The sequence below is a fragment of the Mastigoproctus giganteus genome, chromosome 6 (assembly GCF_048544385.1).
Source record: "Mastigoproctus giganteus isolate SK-2022 chromosome 6, ASM4854438v1, whole genome shotgun sequence".
NCBI lineage: Eukaryota > Metazoa > Arthropoda > Arachnida > Uropygi > Thelyphonidae > Mastigoproctus > Mastigoproctus giganteus.
Genome location: NC_143580.1, coordinates 76,737,106 through 76,759,258, shown reverse-complemented (window position 1 = coordinate 76,759,258; position 22,153 = coordinate 76,737,106). Strand labels below are relative to the sequence as shown.

Sequence of the window (22,153 nt, the reverse complement as noted above, 5' to 3'; positions counted from 1 at the left end):
TAAAACATTAATAGTACATAATATTTTTTACTTATTTAAAAAAATGGTTAACATGTATTTTTATTTTCCCTGTCTCTCTCTCTTTTTTTTTAAGGGGCCCAATATTTTCTTCTGCGCCCGGGGCCTCAACCGACCTTAATCCGCTCCTGAAGGACAGGGTGGATGCCGTCAAAGGAAATAAATTGAGGGGCCCATCAAGCTCTCAGCTGCCCACATCAACACCAGAGCTTGGACTTGGTCATCTTGCAACACAGAGGCAGCCCCCAAGGCAGAATGCGCTGGTCCAACAGGAACTAGTAGTTGTTGGTGACTCAATTGTCAGGGAAACGGGGAACATGCTTTGTAAAAAGGATAGGTGGAACAGGACCAGGGTATGTCTGCCAGGCGCAAAGGTTGATGACGTTGTAGAGCAGATATCATCTTTTAAGGGCACAAAAGGTGATATAGTTGTACACGTTGGCACTAATGATATTAAGAGTAGGAGACCAGCGGAATTACTTAACAAGTACAGGTCACTGTTGAAAAAAAGCCGTGAAGTAGGGTTGAATTTGAAAGTGTCTGCAATTCTGCCCAGACACGATAGGAGGGAGTATATGATGAGAGCCTTGTCGATCAATTCGGCCCTGGAAAGATTGTACAAGGCTGAAGGGGTAGAATTTTTTTCAGCCTGGACTGTACTTGTTAACAGGAGAGATTGCTTCTACAGGGATGGGATACACTTAAATAGAAAGGGTGCAAGAATATTTGCTGATGCTATCGAGGCAGTGTTAGGTGGGTCGGAAAACTGCTAGCTTGGGGGGAGACAACGACTAATGGATTAACAGTAGCCACGGGCAGAGGTGAAAGAGATTCTTGCAATGCTTCTATTGGAATGAGCAGAAGCCTGAAAAACAAGATGCAGGATATTTCAGAGACTGCTGGAAGTCATTGCGGTACAAGTAAACACATGGGTTGTGTTAGGGTAGCTAAGAATAGAAACAGGTGCATGTATACTTGCGTGTACACTAATGCTAGGAGTTTAGTAAATAAATTTGATGAATTTGAGGTATTACTCAAAACATCAAAGGCAGATATTGTTGGGATATCAGAGACGTGCTGTCACACAGATATAAGGAATGCAGAACTGGAATTTGGGGAGTACAACGTCTACAGAAAGGATAGACAGGATAGGAAGGGAGGAGGGGTTATGCTATTAGTTAAAAAACACATAAAATCCAAGGAAGTGAAGCCAGTTGACATCGCTGGACAGTGCAGTGTTGAGTCAGTTTGGTGTGACATAAGCATAGGTAAATCAAAATTGAGAGTAGGAGTGTGCTATAGGCCTAATGACTCTCATGAGTATAATAAGATACTGTACAGGGAAATAGAGTGGGCCAGTAAATCAGAGAGTCTTATAATGGGGGATTTTAATTTCCCAGATATTGACTGGAATTTGTAGGTTGGTCACTCACACACTAGCAAGGCTTTTGTGGATTTATTGGATGATTGTTTTCTCCACCAGCATGTTCGGGAGGCAACTAGAGGGAGTAATACTCTTGATCTGATTATCAGTAGTGATTCTTCATGCATTAGGAATCTGCAGATAAATGAACCACTGGGTGGCAGTGATCACAGTGTGCTGAAGTGGGATTTACTCAAGGAGGTAACTACCATCAGAGGTAAAGGGAAGGGTTTTTGCTTTCGTAAAGGAGACTATGCTGGTCTGAGACAGTATTTAAATTCTATACAGTGGGACCAACTGATGATGTTACCAACAGCAAATTCAAAATGGGAAGCATTCAAGGAACTAATCTTGGAAGCTACCAGGCTTTACATACCAACCAAGAAATATTGTTCAAGGTTCAGGCCTAAATGGTTGTCAGATGAACTAATGAGACATATGGCAGAGAAGAAAAATGCATGGGATACATACAAATTAATGGGTGACGTGGAAGCCTATGATAGATATAAGTTGGTCTGTAACCAAGTCACAAAGGAGATTAGGCAGGCAAAGGCAGATTATGAGAAATCCTTGGCAAAGGATGCAAAGAAAAACAGAAAAGAGTTCTTTACCTATTTAAACTCAAGAAGGAAAGGGATGAATCAGATTGGTCCACTGGATGTTGATGGTTCAACAGTTGAGGATCCAGCTCAGGTGGCTAACAATCTAAACGAGTATTTTGCATCTACATTCACACACGAGGAGTTATTCAGGAAGGGGAATGTCGTAGGTGAAGTAAACATTGGCAGTGAGCTAGATGATTTTCTAATAACTGAGAGGAAAGTGGAGGAGAAATTGTTGAGGATAAACATAAAAAAGGCACCCGGGGTGGATGGGATCTATCCAGTTATATTAAAGGAGGCAGCAAAGGAAGTAAGCAAACCCCTAGCCATAATTATGAGAGCTTCTTTGGACTCAGGGGAGGTACCCTTTGACTGGAGATGTGCAAATGTAACCCCAATTCACAAAGGAGGATCAAAGGCTGACACAAGTAATTATAGACCTGTTAGTTTAACTTCGGTTCCAGGAAAATTAATGGAGGCACTGGTTAAAGAAGCACTGCAGGATCATCTGGACAAGAATTCAGTTATAGCTCAGACACAGCATGAGTTTGTTAAGGGCAGGTCTTGTCTGACCAATTTGATTGGATACTATGATGTAGTCACAAAAGAACTGGATGCAGGGAATAACTTTGATATTATATATTTGGATCTTAGAAAGGCTTTTGATACTGTTGCGCATGGAAGACTGCTGCACAAATTGGAGAAGTGTGGCATTCGAGGCAAATTGCTGCTATGGATAAAGGGATGGTTGAGTGGCAGAAGACAGAGAGTGGTAATCAATGGACACTGCTCAACGTGGACTAATGTTATTAGTGGAGTTCCTCAGGGTTCAGTGTTGAGTCCATTGATGTTTTCTGTATTTATAAATGATATTGATGATGGTGTATCAGGCTTAATGTCCAAGTTTGCAGACGATACAAAGGTTGGCAGGGTTGTTAAGGACACTACTGATACTATGCTGCTGCAACAGGATCTGGAAAGGTTGAGCAGATGGGCTGAGAGGTGGCAAATGAAGTTTAACATTGACAAATGTAAAGTACTACATATGGGAAACAGTAACCCCAGATCAACGTATCAACTCTGTGGTACTACGCTGACAGTGGTAGAGAATGAAAAGGACCTGGGGGTAATTGTGCAGGCAGATATGAAGTTCTCTGAGCAGTGCAGACGAGCTGCAAGAGTAGCTCATGGTGTCTTGTCAATGATATACAGGAATTTTTCTAGCAGGGACAGGGATGTGATTATTCCCTTGTATAAGGCATTGGTCAGGCCACACCTTGAGTACTGTATACAGGTCTGGAGGCCTCATTTCAAGAAGGATGTAGAGCTGCTGGAACGAGTACAGAGAAGGGCAACAAGATTAGTGAATGGAACAAAGGGTTGCTCTTACGAAGAAAGGCTTAAGTTTTGCAAATTACAGAGCCTGGAGACTAGGCATCGCCGAGGTGATCTGATAGAGGTGTACAAGGCTTTGAATGGCTTGAGCATGCTCAATGCCGATGGAATTCTTCCTCTTGCTCAGAATAATCACCTGAGAGGGCATAAATTCAAATTGAGGAAGGACAGATGTCGGATAGATGTGCGGAAATTCGCCTTTAGCCAGCGGGCAGTTGGTTTGTGGAATAGACTTCCATCGCTTGTTGTTGAAGTTGATAGACTAAACAAATTTAAGGCTCAGCTGGACAGGTATTTCGAACGAATTGAGGGGTGAAATGGGAGTAGTGGTTGTTTTTTTTTTTTTTTTCTTTTTTTTTTGGCTGATGCTGAATAAGCTTGCTTTCTTGCATCATATGCCTCTACTAATGCTAATGCTAAACAAGGAAAGGTGGAGATGTTTTGTAAGCAAATTCCAAAATTAGGCAAAATGAAAGATAGAAATATAACTCTTACCCTTTAAAACTGATCTAATATACCTGGGGTAGAAAAGAAAAACAATGGAATAACAATAGTAAACTTACTGGGAGCAAAACTTAGGAATGCTCTGGAAAAGGGTTCTCCAAATCTGTAAAGTCAGGTAATGCCTACGAACTGGCGACGACCTTTTTGTGATTGTGTGTTTGGAGGAATTTCTGATTAATTTTGCATCTCCATTCACACACGCGGAAGTCTGTATTGTAGTGAAGGCCAGAAGCTTATCAAACTCCCGCAGAGAGCTAAATGATTTTGTAATAACTGAGAGCAAAGTGGAAATAAAATTGTTGAAGTGTGAACATAAGAAAGGCACCTGGGGTGGATGGGATCTATCCAATTATATTGAAGAAAGCAGCAAAGGAAGTAAGCAAACCCATAGCCATAATTATGAAGGCTTCCTTGGACTCAGGGGAGGTCCCCATGGACAATATGTGTGCAAATGTGTCCCTAAATCACAAAGGGGATCAAAGTGTAACATGAGTAATTACAGACCTATTAGTTTAACTTCTGCTATGGGGAAAACAATGGAGTCACTGGTTAAAGAAGCACTGCAGGATCATCTAGACACAGCATGGGGTTGTTAAGGGGATAGTCTTGTCTGACCAACGCGATTGGATACTACAATGTGGTCACAAAGGAACTGGATGCAAAAAATAATAATTTTGATATCATATACTTTGATTTCAGGAAAGCTTTTGATACTTTTGAACATGGAAGACTTGTACAAAGTGGAGTGGTATGGCATTAAGGGAAAAATGCCCTTAATGCCATGCAGCTGATATGGATATCGCATATCTGGCTGCTATGGGTAAAGGCTTCCACAGGGCCCCACAAATTTTGGGGTCGACCCTGGCTATTACTATTCGAACGAACCTCTGGCATTCGAGAAAGTGCCCAGATTATGTCATCTCTACCTTTCTTCAAGGGGCTTTAGCACCATGTTCTTTTGAGTTTTTCCTTAGGGCAGCGTTTCCCAAACTGTGTTCCGTGAGATATGAACAAGTGTTCCGCGAAAAATCGTAATTAATAAAAAAAATGAAATAAATGAATTTTGCATATTTGTAGCGTACACCACTTTTGTACCATTATAATATTTAACATTTTTTTCGGTTAATATACTGGTATAGACTAATAATCAAATAGATATGCGATATCTCATAAAAAAAAAAAAAAAAAAGACCGCGGAACACTTTATTTTGGCGGGCTTTGCATAAAGAAGTATGCGTAGAGATAAGGACACCTACGAAAAAGTATCAATATAGTGATCTAATATGCCATTTTGCGCAGACCGGGCTAGCCAGGTGGGTAAAGTGCCTGCCTGGCAACCCAAAGGTCGCGGGTTCAATTCCCGCCTCGGGGTTGGATCAAAGTACTGCAAAAACCTTGGGAGGTGCATTATGGCCACAGAAGCCTATGCGCCAACAACTACCAAAAAAAAAAAAAAAAAATTCCATTTAGCCTGGAGTACACGGGTTGAAGAAGAGGTGGAAGCGAACCGATATCATTACTAAACTCACTTCCTTGTATAATTTTTTTTGAAATAATTATTAGTATTTCGAAATATTATTACTAAAATATGTGAACATAGATTTGTGGTTGAAAAAAGGAACTTTAAAACGAGAAGCAAAGTACTTATAGTTGTGCAACTTGCTCGATGAAAACAAACACAATATTGTCACACTTCAAAGTGAGGATGAACAAGCGCAGCCTTTTGTTCTCCAGAAATCCGAAGTGAAAAAACAAGAACCAACTAATAAAAGACCAAAACGAAAGTATAATGACATTATTTGAATTTTGGCTTTACACATGTTGGAAATAAGGATGTTCCTGATGCACAGTGCGCCATATGTAATAAAATATTAGCAACAGTTCTTTGGCTCTTGCTAAACTTGTTTCGTAAATGTTCCGTGAATATGTTGTGAGATGAAAAGTGTTTTGACTAAAAAAGTTTGGGAAACGCTGCCTTAGGGTACTGTAAGCTTCCCTGTAGGTCCTAACATCCTCAGCAGAAAGGTGCCTTCGTCGCTGGAATTCTTTTCTAGCCTGTTGAACTTGCTTTCTCAGGTTACTTAGTTTACTAGAAGAAATATTTCCTCGTCAATGGAAAATAGCTCTACTAAAGATACTGCACAAGCCTGAGAAATTAATCAGATCCACGGGCCTACAAACCTATTTCGCTTTTCGCCAACCTGGAGAAATTATTTAGGCGAATGTTATGTTTAGGCATCAATTATGTTCAGAAGCACAATACGGCTTCAAGAAAGGACGGTCGACTGAAGATGTTGTAAATCGTCTGACCCAACTACACTGGCGTGCAAAACTTAGGGACTATTTCTAAAGGTTACAAGCGAAACAGCCTGTGGTGATTTGCTTAACTGGGACCGTTCCGTAGAAAGCTGGTGCACATGCAAAAACAGATAAAAGCAGTAGTTCAGTAGTTATGTACAAATTACCGAATGATGAGCACGATTGTTTCAGAAATTCGATTGGTTTCATACAGTGCTACAGACAATGAAATGGCCATTTTTAATTTTTTTTTATTACATACAGGGTGATTCACTACCAGTGCGAAAAACTTGCAGGAGGTGTAGGGGGCACAAAGACGAATCGGAATCACATAGCATTGCAGGGTCCGAAATGCCTTCATCATGCGGTAGAGGACGTTGAACGGGAGGTCGCGTGAACAGCGATCCTGCTGGAAGTCATCATTTGCGAACCGGTTCCCGAGGCAGTAGGATGGACGAGTATTCAAACGTTGAACTGGCCGACATGCACCTCGTGTATGGAGCTGTGGACTGTAATGGGCGCGCCACTCTGCGCTTGTACCAGGAACGTTTCCCGCACAGGCATGCTCCTCATCATACGATTTTCGCACGTGTGCACAGAAGGTTACGTGGGACTGGTTGTTTCACGAGAGGTACCATGAATCGAGAGCGAACGACGAGGACGCCAGACAATGAGGAGAATGTCCTATGTCTTGCAGAAGGCAGTACGAGTACTTGAGCGATAGGCCAACGATTGGGTATTTCCCAATTCACTGTATGGAGGATACTGTCAACAAACCAAATGAGTTCATACCATCTGCAACGCGTCCAACCATTGGAGCCTGCGGATTATCCACTCCGGAGGACTTTTGCTACTTGATTTGTTCAACAGAAACGGTTCGCAAATGCTGACTTCCAGCGGGATCGCTGTTCACGTGACCTCCCGTTCAATGTCCTCTACCGCATGACGGACCCTGCAATGCTATGTGATTGCGATTCGTCTTGTGCCCCCTACACCTCCTGCAAGTTTGCCGCACTGGTAGTGAATCACCCTGTATATATACAAATATACATAGATACAAACACTTTCTATTTACAATCATCGCATTCTGCGTAAGAAACAATTTTAATTATACAGCTTCATTTTCAAGCAATAAAACGCAATAAAAGATATACTATGTATGTATGCATGCGTATGTACTTGTTTTGAGTGGCACTTAGACGTTTAGTCGAACTATCTTGGAAAATCTGTGTTGAGAGGGAGAGTGAGTAACCGTGTCTACACTCCACAGCGATCAACACCCGGTCAATCACTGCCCATTTCTAAGCATGAGGAGTTGTGCCTGGTTCTATTATCTAGTGCTGCTGCACCAATTTGTCGTCCAGTGGAAGGAGTGCAATACCAAAGGACAGGAGCCCTCAGGCTGCCCAACCCGAGGGGGAAAAATAAAGTAAAATAATAAAAAAAAATAATAAATAAATAAAAAATTCTATATATAGTTAATACCATTATATACATTCTATATTATTACTAATTTAAGAACACAACATTTAGTTTCTAAGTTAACAGCTGTTTGACCTAGTAAAGTAGAAATATAAGTTCGTGAATACATCAGTCTACTGTCCACTTCTAGAATTAGTAAACAAGGTGCGTCTTCTTTTGAACACCTCGTCAGAAAGAGATTGGAATGCTGCAAAGTTCTTGGCATCCTGAATCAAAATATCGAGATTATCAGTCCTAATAGGTTGAGTGCTGTTAAATAGTTCTTGTCTGAAGTCGTCATAAGCCAGGCAATAGAGCAGAACATGCCTCCAATCTTCTGCTGCCCCACAAAAACACAAAGGGTCAGGTTCAAGTCCAAATTTACACAATTTATCCCGCAGTGAACCATGTCCAGTAATTAAATATGACGTTGTCATTGAAGGGTAAAACCATCCCATAACTTTCTTATTTACAGCAAATATTGCATCTTCAATGAACTACCTAATAGCGAGTCCTGTTTCACTGGATTGCCATCTGTATTTCCAATTCTCAGTGAATTTTGTCCAAAGATTAATTTTCTCCTGCCGAAAATCCGTAGCCGGATTACTTGCAATGTCGAGGATTTGAGTTGCCAAACCTTTCTTTAAGTTAGAAACCATGCCTTCGTAAGCCATATGAACGTCAATCGGAATTCAACCCGAGATCACTTGTAATGCATTGTTTGATGTTGTTCTGCAGCATCTGTGGGTTGCCAACATCATCTTTCTCTGCAATGATAAAATTTTGGCTTTTACTGTGACGTGAGTAACCATATGGCAGCCGCATATACTACAATTGGCAAAAATATAGCCTTATAATATAATGCCAGAGTTTTGTGCTTTTACCCCATTCAGCTCTCGAAAACCCAATGACATTGGCAGTAAACTTAATCTTTTTAGCTGAGTTCTTTACATGGGGGATAAAAGAAAGTTTATCATCAATTAAGAGACCAAGATATTTATTTTTGAGAAACATAAGGAATTTGGACATTGTTGATATGAAGTTTAGGAGGTTTGTTATAATCTAGTTTATTATTGAAGATCATCATTTTTGTTTTCGTCTCAGAAATTTTTAATTTGTTTACTCTAGACCATTCCAGCAAATCATCCAGGATTTCTTTCCCATGTGTTTCTAGCAAAAGTCTTGACCTGCCTGGTATGCATAGCACTAAATCGTCGGCATATGCTATTTTATTTCAAATTTGACTTTCTTTTAGTAACCATTGGTCTAAAACAGAATTCTAGAGGAGAGGCCCAAGGATCGAGCCTTGTGGGCGTCCTCTGGAAACGAATTTTGAAAATACCAAATGTTTGTGAGATGACTTTCATCTGCCTATTTGGAAAATAAGATCTAATAACCTGATATAGTAAACCATCACATTCTGCCTCTTGAAGTGACCTGAGGGCGCTCTCCCACCAGAGTGTATCGAAAGCGCCTTCAAAGTCAATAAAAACAGCCATCATGTATTTCTTGTCTGTAGTTTTACATAGATTCACCAAATTTCTGATGGCATCTTCAGTGGAGGAGCCTTTCTTAAAGCCGAATTCTGAATTAGAAATCATATTACTCGTAGCCAAAACCTTCTGCATCCTAGGCGCTAATAATCTCTCATAAAACTTTCCAAGATTTCCCAGAAGGGATATAGGGCGATATGCCTTGGGATCCGTTGCCAACTTTCCAGGCTTTCTGAACATCTTTACTAACGCAATCTTCCAAATATTTGTAGTAGTCCCCTCTAATCTAATAGACATTTGTTGAATATATTCAACAATATATGTGGAAAATGTTGGTGAAATCTTTTGATTGCCGCATTTTCAACTAAGTCCATTCCAGGGCATTTTGAGAGATTGATTTTAGAGATTGCATGTTCATCTGGACTAAATAGTTCCGTGTCATTTGATCCCTTGTAAGATCCGTTAACGAACCTTTTTTGAGCTTGTTCGGTTGTGTCTTGCTCTGGGTGATCATCAGGGAAAAGTCTCTCTATAATAGCTTCAACCGTGGAGAGCCAATCAGTAGTCAGATATCCGTTAGAGTAAACAGAACTATACATCGCAGGAGTTACAAGTTTGTCACGACAAATTTTGTATATTAATCCCCATGGATCAGAATTACCTGTATGGAACACTAGTTTCTGCCATGAGGATCTTTTGGCTTCCGCAATAGCTTTGAAATATTCCTTACGTAATTGACAATAGACTTCTTTTAGTCGCCTAACGTGTGTTTCTGTTAAGCATCTGTGCCTCCGGAAATTCTTTCTTTGCATCTATAACCCGTCTACTCAAAACATAACTGGGGATTCCACCATGGGGTGGAGCCAGGTCTCCTAACTTTTCTTTTAGTGGATTCAGTCAAAGCTCTGTAAAGAGTGTTTTGCACAAAGTAAGCATATTCTATTGCAGATAAACTGTTCAGTTGTGCAATTTCATTATCTGAAAATTCTTGTTGCAAGACTTGCTTAAATTTGGTCCAGTTTGTGGTTCTGATAGAGAAGCGGCTTAAATCCTGAAGAACCGCCATCCCTAACATTTAATACTAAATCAAAAGTGATAGCACGGTGATCGCTATTGCATACGTCCGGGCAGACCATCCAGTTTTTTACATGCTGCAACAAGCATGGAGAGGAAAGGGTAAGGTCTATGTTAGACCGTCCGTGAACGTTCCAAAAGGATGTTGGGAAGATTATGCACATTCCAATGGTTAGTCAATATAAATTCTTCAAACACAGAACATCTAGCGTCTTTACGTTCGCTAAACCAAAGTTGAGATTTTGCATTGGAGTCAGTTGAAACGAATATATTTTCACTAGGAAAAGTGCTTAAAATTTCTTCCAAAAGGTGTATTGGTACCTCAATATTATCATTTGGAGCGCAATATAAAGAAACCATGTAGAAGTCTAAAAATTGGGTAGAAATATGGATGCAGGTAGAAAAGGAAGTAGGAAAACGAGATACGTCTGTTACAGTTAGCGCTCCATTAAATACAACAATGGCAGTTTTTGGCTACTTGGTTTCACATACAATGACTCTAGCTACAAACGGGTAGTAGTAGTAGAAGTGGCATGTGATGCAAGAAAGCAAGTGTATGAGCTTATGCAGCATCAACCAAAAAAAAAATATATCACACCATTCCCTCCAAATGCCTGTCCAGTTCCTCCTTAAATTTATTCAAGCTATCAACTTCCACAACGACAGATGGAAGTTTGTTCCAGCAATTAACCACCCGCTGGCTAAAGGCAAATTTCTGCACATCTATTCTACATCTGTCCTTTCGTAATTTGAATTTATGCCCCCTTAGGTTCGTAATCTGAACAAGTGGAAGGATCCCATCAGAATTCAGCGTGCTCAACCCATTCAAGGCCTTATACACCTCAATCAGATCACCGCGCAGGTGCCTAGTCTCTAGCCACTGCAATTTGCAGAACTTAAGCCTCTCTTGATAAGAGGATCCCTTCATTCCCCTCACCAATCTTGTTGCCCTTCTCTGTACACGCTCAAGCGAATCTACATCCTTCCTGAAATGAGGCCTCCAGACCTGTACGCAGTACTCAAGGCGTGGCCTGACCATTGCCTTATACAGAGGGATAATCACCTCCTTTTCCCTGCTAGCAAAATTCCTATATATCATTGACAAGACTCCATGATGTGCCTTGGCAGCCTGTCTGTATTGCTCAGAAAACTTCATATCTGCCTGCACAATTACTCCCAGGTCTTTTTCATTTTCTACCACCTTAAGTGTAGTACCACACAGTTGGTACGTTTCTCTGGGGTTACTTCTACCCATATGCAGTACTTTGCATTTGTCAAGGTTAAACTTCAGTTGCCACTTCTTAGCCCATCTGCCCCAATTATCCAGATCCTGTTGCAGTAGCACACTGCCATTACTGTCATTAACAACCCTGCCAACCTTTGTATCATATGCAAACTTCGACATTAAGCCTGATATACCTTCATCAATATCATTGATAAATATACAAAACAACAGCGGACCTAACACCGAACCCTGTGGGACTCCACTAATAACATTAGTCCAAGAAGAGCAGCACCCATTGATTACCACTCTCTGTCTTCTCTCACTTAACCATCCTTTTATCCATTGTAGCAACTTACCCTTAATACCATTCTGCTCCAATTTGTACAATAGTCTTCCATGCGCAACAGTGTCAAAAGCTTTCCTGAAATCCAAATATATGATATCAAAATTATTTTTTGCATCCAGTTCCTTTGTAACCACATCATAATATCCTATCAAATTTGTCAGACAAGACTTTCCCTTAACAAACCCATGCTATGTCTGAATTATTGCTGCAGTCTTGTCTAGATGATCCTGCAATGCATCTTTAACCAGTGACTCCATTATTTTACCAGGAACAGAAGTTAAACTAACTGGTCTGTAATTACTCGTGTCACCCTTCGATCCCCCTTTGTGAATTTGGGATACATTTGCACATCTCCAGTCCGTGGGAACCTCCCCTGAGTCCAAGGACGCTGTCATAATTATGGCTAAGGGTTTGCTTAGTTGCTTTGCCGCCTCCTTTAATATAATTGGATAGATCCCATCCACCCCAGGTGCTTTTCTTATGTTTAACTTCAACAATTTCTCCTCCACTTTGCTTTCAGCTATTACAAAATCATTAAGTATCCTGCTACAATTTGATAACCTCCTGTCATTTTCAAACCTTAATAATTCCTCACGTGTGAATGTAGATGCAAAATACTCATTCAGTTTGTTTGCTATCTGAGCATAATCATCAACAGTCGAACCATCGATGTCAAGTGGACCAATCAGATTCATCCCCTTCCTTTTAGAGTTTATAAAAGTAAAGAAATCCTTGCTGTTTTTCTTAGCATCTTTTGCCAAGGATTTCTCGTAATCTACCTTCGCCTGCCGAACCTCCTTTGTGACCTGATTACAGATTAACTTATATCTGCCATAGGCTTCTGAGTCGCTTGATAATTGATATGCATCCCATGCATTTTTCTTCTCTGTTACGAGTCTCATTAGTTCATTTGACAACCATTTAGGCCTAAACCTTGAACAATATTTCTTAATAGGTATGAACCTTTTAGTAGCTTCCACGATTAATTCCTTGAATGCTTCCCACTTAGAATTTACTGTTGGTAACATCATCAGTTGATCCCACTGTACAGAATTTAAAAACTGTCGGAGACCTCTGTACTCGCCTTTACGGAAGCAAAAACCCTTTCCTTTACCCCTGATGGTAATTAAATCTTTAAGTAAATCCCACGTCAGTACACTGTGATCACTGGCAAGTAGTGGTTCTTTTATCTGCAAATTGCTAATACATGAATGACCACTGCTGATAACCAGATCAAGAGTATTACTTTCTCTGGTTGCCTCTCGAACATGCTCCTGCAAAAAACAATCATCCAATAAATCCACAAAAGTCTGACTAGTGTGTGAGTGACCAACCCACATGTTCCAGTCAATATCTGGGAAGTTAAAATCCCCCATTATAAGACATTGCGATTTACTAGCCCACTCTATTTCTCTGTACAATTGCTCATTGTACTCATTCAAGTCATTAGGCCTATAACACACTCCTACTCTTATTTTTGCTTTTACAGTGCTTATGTCACACCAAACTGACTCAATAGTGCACTGTTCATCTATATCAACTGGATGCACTTCTTTTGATTTTAAGTTTTTCTTAATTAACAGCATAACACCTCCTCCCTTCCTATCCTTTCTGTACACATTGTACTCCCCAAATTTCAGTTCGGCATTCCTTATATCTGTGTGACACCACGTCTCTGATATCCCAACAATATCCGCCTTTGATGTCTTGACCAACACTTCAAATTCATCAAATTTATTTACTATACTTCTAGCATTGGTATACATGCAAGTATACATGCACCTATTCTTATTTTTAGTTACTCTAACACATCCCATATACCCACCTGTTTCACGATGACTGCCATCCGTCCCTGAAATCCCCAACACCCCTCGCTCCAGGTCGCTACTTATTCTAATAGAAGTTGTGCAAGAATCACTTTCACCTCTGCCTGCTGCTACTGTTAAACTATTAGTCCTTGTATCCCCCCAAGCTAGCAGTTTTCCGACCCACCTAACACTGCCTCGATAGCATCAGCAAGTATTCTTGCACCCTTTCTATTTAAGTGTATCCCATCCCTGTAGAAACAGTCTCTCCTGTTAACAAGTACAGTCCAGGCTGAAAAAAATTCTATCCCTTGAGCCTTGCACAATCTTTCCAGGGCCGAATTGATCGACAAAGCTCTCATCATATACTCCCTCCTATTGTGTCTGGGCAGAATTGCAGACACTTTCAAATTCAACCCTAATTCACGGCTTTTTTTCATGTGACCTGTACTTGTTAAGTAATTCCGCCGGTCTCCTACTATTAATATCATTAGTGCCAATGTGTACAACTATATCACCTTTTGTGCCCCTAAAAGATGATATCTGCTCTACAACGTCATCAATCTTTGCCCCTGGCAGAAATACCCTGGTCCTGTTCCACCTATCCTTTTTACAAAGGATGTTTCCCTGACAGTAGAGTCACCAACAACTACTAGTTCTTGTGGGACCAGCGCATTCTGCCTTGGGGGTTGCCGCTGTGTTGCGTGATGACCAAGTGCATGCTCTGGCGTTGATGTGGGCAGCTGAGAGCCTGATGGGCCCCTCAATTTAGATCTTTCGAGGGCATCCACCCTGTCCTTCAAACTGTCATATAGGCCCATAACAACGCTGAGTTGTCACCTGATTTCCTTACACTCCTTACATCGCGCACACATAAAGACATCCCCCATGGCAATATCATGTTCCGTTCCAGATAGTTCGGCAAACATTTCACAAGTTGCACATTTTTTTCAGGCTGTGATGCGTTGGAGAATCGTCCCCCTCAGTTCTCCCTCCGAGTCACAGCACTCCTGCCACTTTGCGGCCGTTGCCTTGCTGCTCTAGTTTGGGGCATGATATTTTAAATTAATAAGATCAATAAATTGAATTAATTAAATGTCAATACTACGCTATCTAATAGAAACAGTGAAGCGTATTACTGTTTCTATAATTATACGTTAGAGCTACCTAGCTACCTCAATTAAAAATTTGAATTCTCTATCACTATATACAGAAACAATGCCTGCAGATTCGAACGAAATAACGGTTTACGTATATAAAGTATTACGTATCTACAAAAACTGTTTATATAAATTAAAATAAAAATAACCAGCGTAATTATAACTATAAGACTACGTATTAAGTACAATATAAAATGACAATTATGTAAATAAAAAGCAAACACTTATCGTTTTTTTCGGAGCCTGTAACTCGCAGCTGTATTTTCTAAAGAGAGTCAGCGCCCTCTGTTTTGGGTATCCAACAACGTGATGTAACTTATCCGTTTGTCTATAGATCGAGTAGGACTCCTGAATAGCCAAAATGTCTACTTTATCCTGCAAACATGAAGCTCTTAGTTCATCTGCAACGCATCGTGAACGTTGCGCATTCACCTGCATTATTTTTAGGAAGTACTTGTTGGTAGTTCTATTGTAATTTAAATGGTTTATTTGTGTATTATTCATTAGCAATTTTTAGTCTTGCAAGTTCAGTTGCCTTCTGATATTCTGGACAGAGTGGATCCCTTACAGAATGTGCATTGTCCCTATTCCTCCTCTTACAGTTTATACATCTTGGGGGTTGTTCTTTATGGGGGAAATCTGCATATATATGGCCCCCAGCCGCACAATGACCGCAAGATACAGTCTCCAAATCCCGAGCAACGGAAGCATTTTGTCATTACTGTAAAGTTCCTGTATTTATAGGCTGAAAATCCCAAGGAAATTCTGTCGTTTTCTAAAATGGCCAGTAGACAACATCTGAATGACTTTACCAGGGGTCGAATAATTCGGAAGGTGTAAGTGCGAGGAGTGTGGCTGCAGAGTTCGGTATCGCCCATAGCATCGTCTCACTTGCGTGGTCGGCCTTCAGAACGGCAAGTACAGATGTTCGAAGGACCAGTGGTGGTTGTCCACGAAAAACAACGCCCAATAATGACTGCTATATACTCCTACATGCCAAGAGGGACCGACACCAGACAGCGGGATCCATTGCAAGCCAGCTGCACAGGACGCAGGATATCGCGGTTTACTGTGGCCAGGCGACTCTTCAAAGGTGGACTGTTTGCCCGACGGCCAGTACGCTGTGTTCCTTTAACACCTGCCCATCGGAGACACCGTTTACAGTGGTGCATCGAACACAGGACTGGACAGCAGCGCAATGGGATAAGGTACTCTTTATTGATGAGAGTAGATTCAGTCTCAGCAGCTAATCTGGCGAGAGGTTGGCACACGGTATCACTCCGCAAACATCACTGAAAGGGATCGATATGATGATCGAATTGTTCTCGTCTTGGGAGGCGTTATCTTGGATGGACGTACCCAACTCCAGATACGGTAAGGCGGTACTGTAACCGGTGCACGCTACTGTACTGAGGTAATCCTTCCCCATGTGCGTCTGTTCTGAGGTGCCATTGCCCCGAGTTAGTGTTTATGGATGATAACGCCACATCCCATCGCACTGCAGCTGTTGATATGCTTTTGGAAAGTGAGAACATTGTTCATATGGATTGGCCTGCCCGTTTCCGTCGATCTGAATCCCATCGTACACATATGGGACGCTCTGGGGAGACGCCTAGCGGCACGTCCACACCCACCAGAAAATGTTCACCAGCTGAAGGTGGCGCTGACAGAGGAATGGACGATGTTACCGCAAGAACTTATCAACAACATTGTTCTAAGTATGGACAGGCAGTGCAAAGCCTGCATCGACATTAGGGGTGGCCATATCTCCTACTGAGGCCCACCTCTTCCCTTTGTTCCATCTTTGGCAGTGATGCATCTGTATCAAGGCAGCCAGTGCTATGTTGCCATTTTTGAATAAAGTCCCTCTGTACCGTTTTGTTTCCTTTGTTGTGTCGGTGTTGTTTCCTTCGTCATTTCTCTACCTTACGAGGTTCCTTTGGTGTGCTTTTCCCATATCCAGGCCACCCCTATGAGAAGCTACAGGTGAAAACCTGACTGGTCCTTAAGTTTCGCACACCAGTATATGTGTCCAACTCACCTGCTAAATACGTACTCGCTGTGTTTGTGGACTTTCACGACGCGTTTGACACTTTATGGTTGAAAAGTGCCCTCAGGAGCTTGAGATCCGCAGAGTGTTATGCTTTCGTACTTTAGCGACAGACGTATTAAGGTGGTGGCAAAACATCTTACGTACTGGGCTCAAGTTTCAAGAGGATGCCCCCAAGGATCAGTGTTTGGACCTCTCCTCTGTAACGTTGTGCTGGATCAGTGGTTAATGAAGGAACACAATGGTATCAGTAAAATAGCCTATGCGGTTGAATTTGTGATCGCTGCTGATGGAAGCACAAGGAGAATAACTGAAGAGAAAATACAGCCTATCTTGGATGATTTGATGGCATGGGCTACAGTCAACAAACTGAAAATATCTCCCAGTAAATCCAGTTTTATGACTTTTAAGAACCATTTTGGCCTCAATAGACTGCCTAAATAATAGACCCAGAATCCGACTAAATAATACCCAAATCCCCTATGTATCCCAAACTAAGTATTTGGGCATCACCTTAGATGATAAACTCGACTTTCTGCCACATGTGTCAAAACTCAGGGACAAAATCCGTTTTTTCACCACCTCAGTTATCGGAGTCTCCAGGAAAGAGTGAAAGATTATCAAAGAATATCTTGAACCTTTACTATAAAACCATATTTTTGCCTATTATATCATATGCAGAAAGCGTTTGATACCAAGAAGTATGAAAGGTAAAAGTGAAACAGAAACTTATTTCCACACAAAGATCAGTTCTTCTGACGATCAATAATGTTTCAAACAATGCACTCCAAATACTTGGCGATATGATTCCTGTAGATTTATATATTGCTTTCCGGGGTTTTATTTACTACCTAAAAAAAAGGACAGTCTAAGACATTGCTTGGAATTACGACTGACCCAGCCAGCGACTTTAAAAGGGAGAAGAAAAGGCTTTGGAAGGAATTGACTGTTGTCTGGCAAACAAAGATGGGACCAGAGCGAATTTGGGCTTGTAACAAGAAAGTATATTGCGCAAGTGGAATTCTCAACAATCCCTGGAGTTATTTCATGGTTTAGGCCTTCTATGACAACTTCTTATCTGCTTACAGGGCATGGGTCCCTCTGGGCTAAGTTATTTGAGGAGCGTGGTCTGGAGCCTGATCCGTACTGCTCATGTGGGGAATATGAAACGTGGATTCATGTACTTCTGAACTGTCCATTGACAGCGGTGTTGCCATTGGTTGGCTGGGACTGCTTTAACTAATAAATATCAATATGCCCATTATACTCTCAACCTAGAGCGAATTTAATGTCTGCAGTTCCAAACTAATTGGAGAACAATGTAAATATCTTAGTTGAAGACTGTAATAACTTTACTGCTCTGCAAACCTTCCCAAGAACAGTTTTTATATTGAGGACTCAGCTAAGAACCTCAGCTTCTCCTGGGAATTAACTTCACAAAAGACAAAAGGTTTATGTGTAAACAGAAGATTTATGTGGATTGTTATTGTGTTGAATTATGTGGATTGTTATTGTGTTGATTTATGTTAATTAATGTTATGTTGATCTATGTCAATTGTTATTGTAAAGATTGGTTTCTGTGAAACACAAGATTTATGAGAAACATTTAGTACATATCTCATTGTGCTTGTCGGCAGGTTTAAAAGTTCTAGCGGACAGACTAGACAGTGTTGTTAATTGTCCATTGTATATAATTTAATTATATATTGTTTTCCTGGTTATCACGAATTCAGAGACTCTGAGCATATTTAAAACAAGTATTGTGTATATCTGTTCAATATAATAATTACTGTTTCTCGGTGGTAGTGAGGATAATTTGTGGAAGCTCTCCACTAGTAATTCACTTGTCGGCACCCATTGCTATTGCACTACATTCGGTGGGTACGGAATTTGTGCATTCGGCACAAACAGATAACGTAAACCGGGGCTTAGAGAAGGGCAGCAGCTACCTTGTATTGGCGGTGGTATAATACCTCACACATGTTTTTAGACTAGCTTTGTAGAGGTTCTACCCCAAACTAGGTGAACTAGGTGGAGATGGGCTTTTGCCTAGGAGCAAGTATGCGCGGTAGCACAGTGGTATCGTCACCGTCCTCCACACACCGGGTGGAAAAGGCCCGGGTTCGAATCCCGTCGATGACGCGAGGATTTTTTTTTTTTTTTTTGGTAGTTGTTGGCGCATCGGCTTCTGTGGCCATAATGCACCTCCCAAGGTTTTTGCAGTACTTTGATCCAAGCCCTAGGCGGGATTCGAACCCGCGACCTTTGGCTTGCCAGGCAGGTACTTTACCCACCCGGCTAGCCCGGTCGGCATGACGCGAGGAACTTTAATGAGCTTTTTTCACTCTGTGGCTGAGTTAGTCGGTCTCAGGCGTAGATAGCAAGGTTTCCCCCCCCCCCCCCAGAAACTGGGATTTTTCGTCCAGCAAACAGACAAATCGACCATAGAACACACGCAATTAACAGACATAAGACACAGCACTGCAGATGAATTTAATTATTCAGGTAGCCTAAATATAATAATAGTTTTTGCCTAAGAGCCACCTATGATTCTGGGATACACGTACACAATGCACCAGTAGGTCAAATATAAATGCTTATGTGTAACGAAAAGGTTAATGTATATAAAATTGTATATATATATATATCTTCTTGTAAGTATTGTATATATATGTAATAATTGTGTGTACAAATAAATGGAATGTTCTTTTGAATGAACTTTTCTAATGGATCATTTGTTATAGGTCATTGATACACTTATCATTAGGAGCAGGGCCATGCAAAAGTACTTGGAGGTACGGATGCAAATGGGGTTAAGGGGCCTCGTTTATTTATGTTGAGACTTTGGTGGGTCCCCTAGATCGGGGGAGGGGGCTGTTGCGGCGCATACAATTCATCCCCCCATTTGCACGGCCCTGATTATTATTAGCTATATGGTGCAAGGAAGCTTGAGAATTATGCTGCACCAGCCAAAAAAAAAAAAAAAAAAAAAAAAAAAAAAATCCCAATTAGAAGCATTAATTAAATTCGAAGTTATATTACTGTATTATTTATTTTTATTATTATTACAAATCAGTTTACTACTTTTTAGGTTCACCCCTCAGCCTGTTTGGCTACGAGAGCGTACATAATAATGTAACATTACAAAACGATGAAATGTATAGGTACAACAATTATAATAATGCATAGAAGTGTGCAATTGCATAACATATGAAATCTTTACTCCATTACAAAACAATTTTAAGCAATTGCGTTACAGGCTAATATCAGTCGCAGTTCCATATTTTAATGGAAACAAAATAAAACTTGGAAAGTTGTATAAAAACTTAAGAACATTTCACCAAGTCCAATACGCGTGCTGGGCTGCAAGTTTATGAACAGACTTGTGACTTGCAAGAGGCACAGGCTGGGTACTTCCAGACGTTTTTATTTGTGTAGCAGGCTATTATGTCGATCTTACCCTAATTTCCTCCAAGGTCTTAATGGCTGATGATTTCAAGGTGCATAAAGTTCATAATTAAGTTGTGAGCGAGAAGTGATTTTGCTTAGTCCAGTTTTTGTAACTGTTTACCTCTCGGAAGGATGCAACTAAGTCAATATCGTAAGGGTATTGTCATTTGAATGAGGATTCTTAACTGTATTATAGGTTAGTGCAGAGGTTCCCAAACTTTCTCAGTTCACCGCGCTCTTAGTGTCTGAGTAATTTTTTCACGGTGCCCCTAGACCAAAAGAAATACCTAACAGTTCCTTTTATTAAGTAGTTAGGTCCAAACAACTTTAAGTAATGTTGAACTACACTGTGAACTACCTCGAGCTAATAGTTCGCGCGGTGTCCGACAGATGTCGAGTATTGCTGTGTTTCCCTCGAAAATTTAAATAATCCCGCGGCACCTTCGGGCGCCGCGGCGCACAGTTTGGGAACCGCTGGGTTGGTGTATTGGCATCATTTCTGTACACAGTAAACGAAAAGAAGTTGTGCAGTGGCTTCATTACATCTCATATTGTCAATTCCTTCACAACGAGTTTCCTGAGGATCCTTAATTAAATCCTTATTCAAGAATTTACTTTTAACGGAAATTACGGGGGAAAGAAAAGGGAATTAAAAAAAAAAAATGAGTAATTTGATTCACAACGGAGTCCAATTTTATCATACGGTGTTTTATCACTAAGTTCGATGAATGGACTTATAATTCCTGAAGGTTGTGAACGGAGCTTCCATCTTTTGAAAATGCGCAAATCAATCAAACAACCCTGTTTTTTTTTTTTTTTTTGGTAGTTGTTGGCACATCGGCTTCTGTGGCAATAGTGAACCTCCCAAGGTTTTTTTCAGTACTTTGATCCAAGCCCGAGGCCGGATTCGAACCCGCGACCTTTGGGTTAACAACCCTGTTACGCGAAAGTCTAGCAGAAAGCCACCCTGAATGAAGTAGTTTTAGTATTTGCGAACACTTAACGGGTATTAAGATGTTGCATGTTTATTAAACGCTTTACTTTATTGAATCTCAAAAAAAAAAACTTGTTACTATGTGGATTTGCGTGATGTAATTCTTACTATCGTTTTATTTGAAAAACATTTTTTGCAGGCTCGTGAAAAGATTTTTTTTGAAATGATATAACGTGATTCGCTCTTTGTTTTTATTGACATACCGAAGTTCGTTATTAGTCTGTTAAATTAACTAAATAGATTGCTGGAGCACCTCACTTCTGTTGATCCCTGTGAAAAGCACAAAGTTCATACTTCTCAGATTTCATTGACTTATGCGCCATTTCATTGACTTTTTATACAACGGACACGGGTTTTAATACTATTTTGATAACTACAGTTGCTGGTTTTCAGGATGTTGTATTATTATTTTTTCTTTTCAATTTAATTTTAGAGTTAACTGTTTTATTAGTATAGTATAGCTAGTTTTATTTCTTAAGACTCACTCTAATTTGAATGAATTTCAATTGTTTATAGTCTGAATCATTCAGAATGTAAACACAATTGAAGGTTATAGAAATGTTGACCCTTGTAAACTGAAGATAAGCTACGTAATGTGTTGGAAGCCCGCGAACTCTGAAGCGCAACGCTGTATCCATATCACTTCCTGCAAGTTAGCGGCAGTGAAAGTGCATCTGTACTCGAATATTTTATTTTGATTTTAGCTATTCTTAAATGAATTAATGAGGAGAAGTTAACAGATGTTTCACTGTTATTGATTAAACTTGTTTGATTTATTAAGGTTATATTTCTTTTAGCCATGGTATTTCGAATTGTTATGCTGAGTGTGGCGTTTTCATCGGTGGTAAGTGTTTA

The 22,153-nt window shown here is 40.5% G+C and overlaps 1 protein-coding gene across 1 annotated transcript in view; it reads left to right on the top strand.

Moving 5' to 3' along the window:
- Positions 1-22,153, top strand: part of LOC150084418 (NPC intracellular cholesterol transporter 1-like) — a 594,638-nt gene that overhangs the window by 105,008 nt on the left and 467,477 nt on the right. The window contains exon 6 of the mRNA XM_090376055.1: positions 22,096-22,142. Coding sequence (XP_090232181.1) covers positions 22,096-22,142 — 47 coding nt within the window. The remainder of the gene's footprint in view (positions 1-22,095; positions 22,143-22,153) is intronic.